The 6,899-nt window shown below is 48.7% G+C and overlaps 1 protein-coding gene across 1 annotated transcript; it reads left to right on the plus strand.

Moving 5' to 3' along the window:
• Positions 1-243: 243 nt before the first annotated feature.
• Positions 244-3,474, plus strand: LOC125940732 (uncharacterized). Its single transcript, XM_049657206.1, has 2 exons — positions 244-1,508; positions 2,762-3,474. Exons 1-2 carry the CDS (start codon positions 281-283, stop codon positions 2,791-2,793), a joined length of 1,260 nt encoding a protein of 419 aa, XP_049513163.1. The 5' UTR covers positions 244-280; the 3' UTR covers positions 2,794-3,474.
• Positions 3,475-6,899: the final 3,425 nt, after the last annotated feature.

Genomic DNA, 6,899 nt, shown 5'->3' on the forward strand with positions numbered 1-6,899 from the left:
CGGAACACGACATAGTCTTGGCGACGAGGGTGGGATGCTGGTAGACAGCCTGGATGCTGGTAGACAGCCTGGATGCTGGTAGACAGCCTGGATGCTGGTAGACAGCCTGGATGCTGGTAGACAGCCTGGATGCTGGTAGACAGCCTGGATGCTGGTAGACAGCCTGGATCCTGGTAGACAGCCTGGATCCTGGTAGACAGCCTGGATCCTGGTAGACAGCCTGGATCCTGGTAGACAGCCTGGACCCTGGTAGACGGCCACAAGACAAGTCAACGCAGCCATGTCGTCACAATTGGGGCAAGTAGAACCATTCGATGAGTCTTCCGCCGATTGGACTAGTTACGAGGAACGGCTCCAAGCATTTCTACGGGCTAACAAGGTCCCGGTTGAGCAGCAGGCTGATACGTTGATAAGCATGGTAGGACCGAAGACGTACGCATTATTGAAGTCGTTAACGTCTCCGGAGATTCCCACTAAGAAGTCTTTTGAGCAACTTCTAGAGCTACTGCGAAGCCACTTTGTCCCAAAACTGTCCATTATTGGAGAAAGAGCCAAATTTCATCGCCGCTCGCAATTACTGCAAGAGACTACTGCTCAGTATGCCGCAGAGCTGCGGAGGCTCGCACAAACTTGCGAGTTCGGCACTTTTCTCGATCAAGCCTTAAGGGACAGATTTGTTTGTGGGCTGCTTCGTGCTGACATACAACGTAACTTATTTGCAGAAGACAACCAGCTTAAGTTTCAAACAGCAGTCGATCGTGCAATAGCTATCGAAGCGGCTATTCAAAGTGCGTCTGCTACGCGATCAACGCCACCGACAGAATATGACGTCCACAAAGTTAACAGCACTGAACAAACTTCTGCCTCATGTTATCGCTGCGGGTCATTGAAACACGCAGCAAACTCTTGTCGGTATATGAATGCCAAATGCTTTCAGTGCAACAAAAAGGGCCACATCAAGCGTGCTTGTCGGAGCAGACAGTTTAAAGAATCGCCAGGCAAACATAAGCGACATGTTCGTACCCTGGCACTGCCGCACAGCAACTTGCAAAGCGTGAAAGCCGCTGCAGAAGTAAGAGCAAAACCGATCATGGTCGAAGTTACCATTAACGACCTACCAGTGAACATGGAACTCGATACAGGAGCCGCTGTATCAGTTATGTCTGTTTCACAGTTTCGTTCGCTTTTTCCAAGTGCTCAATTTCGCAGGACAAGCCTTACCCTAAGAACCTACACGAATGAACGTGTGAAGCCCTGCGGAGTAGCATTTGTGGCAGTCCAGTGCAACGCACAGACCCAGCGCCTGCCATTGTACGTGCTACGCCAGGATGGCCAGCCGCTACTGGGGCGCAATTGGCTGCAGCACCTCCAGCTGGATTGGACGCAAATCCAAGGTCTTCGCCACATGCAGCTGGGGAAGACAAGCAGCTCCGAGAAATCGCCTGAGCTCGAGTCCTTGCTAAGCCGCTATCAAGACCTGTTCAAGGACGAACTCGGCACAGTAAAAGGTGAAAAGGCTACTCTGTTCCTCAAGGATGAGGCAAGACCTAAATTTTTCAAAGCTAGAAGTGTGCCTTTCGCACTAAAAACTGCTGTCGAACACGAATTAACCAAGCTACAAGAGCTAGGGATAATTACACCCATTACAACGAGCCCATATGCTACGCCTGTCGTGCCAGTGGTCAAACGCGACGGTTCAGTCAGATTATGCGGAGACTACAAAGTCACGCTAAACCCAATACTCGACATCGAAAGGTATCCTCTACCAAAAGCGGACGAGCTATTTGCCGCACTTGCAGGTGGAAAACATTTTTCGAAGATAGACTTGAGCAGAGCGTACCAGCAGGTCGAAATGGATGACGAGTCCAAGCATTATCTGACGCTGAACACGCACAAAGGTCTATTTTTAGTCAACCGCCTACCGTTTGGCATTTCGTCGGCTCCCGCAATATTTCAGCGTATTATGGATAACGCATTAAAAGGACTGAACAGCGTGACGTGTTATCTCGATGACATACTGATCACGGGCCGCACGGAAGCAGAACATTTGTCTAACCTCGAAGCAGTGCTGAAACGGCTATCAGAACGCGGAATGCGTCTAAAACTTTCCAAGTGCGATTTCTTTCGCGATGACCTCCAATACTTAGGTCATGTGATAACGAAAGACGGTGTTCGGCCGACAGATGAAAAGTTGGTCGCAATCACGAATGCACCGACTCCGAAAGATAAGCAGCAACTGCAGTCGCTGCTAGGGCTCATAAATTACTATGGAAAGTTTGTTCCGAATCTGTCATCTATACTGTTTCCCCTGAACAAGCTCTTACGCAAGACCGAAGCTTGGGAATGGAATGCCGCTTGTCAAAGTGCGTTAGTACATGTAAAGAAACTGCTAACGTCAAAGCCTATTTTGACACACTACAACCCCAGTTGGCCAGTGCAGCTGTCGTGTGATGCTTCCGCCTATGGAATAGGTGCGGTTCTGTCGCACATTTTACAAGGGCAAGTTCATCCAATAGCGTATGCTTCACGCACACTGACAAAGGCTGAACAAGGTTATAGCCAACTAGAGAAAGAGGCATTAGCCCTGGTGTTTGGTGTCAAGAGGTTTCATTACTACGTTTACGCACGCAATTTTACGTTGCTCACAGACCATAAGCCACTTGAGACAATATTTGGACCCAAAACAGGCATTCCAGCGATAGCAGCCGCCAGACTTCAGCGCTGGGCAGTCACACTTTCTGCATATGCTTTTTCTTTGCAGTATCGCCCTTCAGCTCAGAATGTGGACGCTGATTGCTTGTCGCGCCTTCCACTTCAGCAACCTGGCAGGGATGCGGCCGAAGAAAATTTTTTGCTTTTGCGTTTAGACAGCATGCCTGTCTGCAGTAAACAAATCGCAGAAGAAACTGCACGTGATCCAGTTTTTCGTCAAGTAGTACAGCACATTTTGTCAGGCTGGCCGACTAACGTGTCTGCAGACCTGAAACCATTCTTCTACAGGAAGCTAGAGCTTTCTTTATATCAAGGTTGTGTCATGCTAGGAATGCGTGTTGTGGTACCACAAAAGTTTCGTCAATTTGTCCTAGATGAATTGCATGAGGGACATCCGGGAGTGGTGCGCACGAAGGAGTTGGCAAGAAGCTATGTGTGGTGGCCAAACATCGACCATGACATAGAGAGATGTGTTGCCGCTTGTCAAACATGCGCTGAGACACGCAGTTTACCAGTGAAATCACCGCTCCATCCTTGGTCCTGGCCGACGCGTCCATGGCAACGCCTGCACGTCGATTTTGCAGGTCCCATAAAAGGTGTTTCATACTTAGTGGTAGTCGACGCTCATTCGAAGTGGCCAGAAGTATGTCCCATGACCACTACTACTTCAGAAGCAACCATAGCATGTATTCATGAACTTTTCTGCAGATTTGGTTTTCCGGAAACAGTGGTGTCCGACAACGGAAGCCAGTTCATCTCTGCAGAATTCCAAGTCTACCTCTAGCAAAGGGGTATAAGACACGTCCGTACCGCACCGTATCATCCAAGCAGCAACGGCTTGGCGGAACGTTTTGTCCAAACTTTGAAGGCAACGCTTCGAAAGAACAATCCGAGGATAGCGACTGCGGAAATAGCAGACTTCCTTTTGGCGTATCGTAATACGCCTCATGCTACGACAGGGGAAGCTCCTTCCACCTTGCTCCTGGGACGGCGCCTACGGACAAGGCTAGACCTGGTGCGACCATCGGTCGAGAACAAAGTGTCACAGCGCCAATTTAGTCAGACAAGGCGTCACCCGTGTCGTGAGAAAATCTTCGGTGTTGGTGATGACGTTCGGGTGCGCAACCTTCGACCTGGACCAAAGTGGCTCTGTGCAACAGTTCTCGCGCGTACGGGACCTGTGTCATACCGTTTAAGTGTCATGACTCCACGTGGTGTTTTCCAGTGGGTGCGTCACCAAAACCACATCCGCAAGGGTAACGCCGACACCACTGACTTCGAGCTACCCTTCGTGAGAAGACATCAAGAACCTCCAGTACAGGTCCCAGCTGCCGACTCTTCAACCGATAACGGCACCACGGCGATCATTCAGCGTGAACCGGTGGAGCCTTCAAACTCTGCAAACGAACATCGTTACCCACAGAGACAGCGCCGCCCACCTGATCGCTATGTGCCATAAACTGTAGCGGTTATACCCGTGTTTCCAAAATAAGTGTGGGGGGATGTCGCATATCTGTACACGTGTACTTGCGTCATAGCGTGATAGCGTTTCCTTGCTGTCACGCGGCCCATATCGCGATCAAATCACCCTCGCCCACTATGTGTATATAATCGCTGGCTTCAAGGCTGGGTGTGCATTTTGTCCTTGTATTCCTTGGCTGTAATTCTGCCACTTTTAAGTTGCCACCAGCAATAAAGCATGTTCAAGTACAGTCTGCCTCTTCGTTCATGGAAGCCCCGGAACACGACACATATCCATGCCATTAATCAGGTAATCGAGAAATCTGCTGAGTACAATCAACCTCTCTATATGGCTTTCATAGATTATGAAAAGGCATTCGATTCAGTAGAGATATCAGCAGTCATAGAGGCATTGCGTAATCAAGGAGTGGAGGAGGCATACGTGAATATCTTGGCAAATATCTACAAGGATTCCACAGCTACCTTGGTTCTCCACAAGAAAAGTAGAAAGATACCTATCAAGAAAGGGGTCAGGCAAGGAGACACAATCTCTCCAATGCTATTCACTGCATGCTTAGAAGAAGTATTCAAGCTCTTAGAATGGGAAGGATTAGGAGTGAGGATCGATGGCGAATATCTCAGCAACCTTCGGTTTGCAGATGACATTGTCCTATTGAGCAACAAGGGAGAGGAATTACAACAAATGATTGAGGACCATCATCGAGAAAGTGCAAGAATTGGGTTGAAGATGAATATGCAGAAGACAAAGATAATGTTCAATAGCCTGGCAAGGGAACAAGAATTCAGGATCGCCAGTCAGCCTCTAGAATCTGTAAAGGAATATGTTTATCTAGGTCAATTGCTCACAGGGGACCCTGATCATGAGAAAGAAATTTACAGAAGAATAAAATTAGGTTGGAATGCATACGGCAGGCATTGCCAAATCCTGACTGGGAGCTTACCACTGTCGTTGAAAAGAAAAGTGTACAATCATTGCATTCTACCGGTGCTAACATATGGGGCAGAAACTTGGAGGTTAACAAAGAAGCTCGAGAACAAGTTAAGGACCGCACAAAGAGCAATGGAACGAAAAATCTTAGGAGTAACGTTAAGAGACAGGAAGAGAGCGGTGTGGATCAGAGAACAAACGGGGGTAGACGATATTCTAGTTGACATTAAGCGGAAGAAATGGAGCTGGGCAGGCCATGTAATGCGTAGGATGGATAATCGGTGGACCATTAGGGTTACAGAATGGATACCAAGAGAAGGGAAGCGCAGTCGAGGACGGCAGAAAGTCAGGTGGGATGATGAGGTTAGGAAATTCGCAGGCGCAAGTTGGAATACGCTAGCGCAAGACAGGGGTAATTGGAGATCGCAGGGAGAGGCCTTCGTCCTGCAGTGGACATAAATATAGGCTGATGATGATGATGATGATGATGATGTGCCAACGAGCTTGGACCCTTTGTGCACTATCGCCAGGATCGGCCCACTTTTCAGCGTGACACCACCACCACCACCGAAACTTGTGAGCCTAAAAAGCTTCGCTTAAAAATCACCAGCTCTTCCCCTGTTGAGAAAATGCGAGTAAGCGAAGCTTGTCGTGGGTGTATCTGAACTTCGTGGTGATTTTCTTTCTCTCTCTCTTTGTATATCTCTCGATCTTTCTCTCTTCCTTTCTCTCTCTCTTTATTTCTTTCTCTGCTGCTATTATTTTCCTTCCCTTTTCTCTCTTTCGTTGTTGCTCTGACCTTCGTGGTAATTTTCTTTCTTTCTCTCTTTTTCTCTCTCCACCTATCTTTCTTTCTCTCTTTATTTCTTTCTCTATTTCTCTCTTTCTATATCTCTTTCTTCCTTTCTCTCTTCCTTTGCTTCTCTGACCTTCGTGGTGTTCTTCTTTCTTTCTTTCTCTTTCTTTCTCTCGGTCTTTCTGTGTCTCTTTATTTCTCTCTCTTCCTTTCATTCTCTCTCTCTTTGTTTCTCTCTTCCTCTCTGTCTCTCTCTCTCCTTTTCGTCCCTGGTATGTGCCAATGAGCTTGGACCCTTTCTGCACTATCGCCAGGATCGGCGCACTTGTCAGCCTGACACCGCCACCACCACCACCGCCGAAACTTGTGATCCTATAACGCGTCGCATAAAAGCCACAGGCCTGCGCGGCACACGCAGCACAGTCACAGGGTAAGCTGGAGAAGCGGCTCCATAGGGGCTCTATTTTCGGCAGTATGCACTAGAGGGTCTTCGTGGCGTAGTCTGTTTGGGTCGTTTTCACGAGAACGATCTGAACTGTCCGCCTGGCGTCGATGGCGAGCTACGGCTTTAAAATGATGGTGTGAGTGTATACTGTTGTTTTCGTTACTGTACACTAGAGTGACCTAGAATATTCGAGAGTGTCCAAAGCGCCGCGCGAATGCATGTGAGGAGCGAGGACCTTTTCTTGTGAACTCCCGCGCCGCGGCGCTGCTGTACCGGACGCAACACTCCAATTGCTAGTAGGTACAGCGTTCGACCGCTGGCGCCACGCTGCGCCGCTCGCGCGTACCGCGTTTCTAGGTGGTTTCTTTCGCCGAGGGCACTCGAACGCAATCATATGGTTCGCATGAATGCTACCTTAACAAGCGTGGCAGTATGGCTGAGTTGTTACGGCACTCGCTCCAGGATCGCGGGTATGGTGGTTCAAATGTCGCCCTGGCTGGATTTTTTTTCTTAGTATCACGCTATTTTTTCCTTTT

The sequence above is a fragment of the Dermacentor silvarum genome, chromosome 10, assembly GCF_013339745.2.
Source record: "Dermacentor silvarum isolate Dsil-2018 chromosome 10, BIME_Dsil_1.4, whole genome shotgun sequence".
NCBI lineage: Eukaryota > Metazoa > Arthropoda > Arachnida > Ixodida > Ixodidae > Dermacentor > Dermacentor silvarum.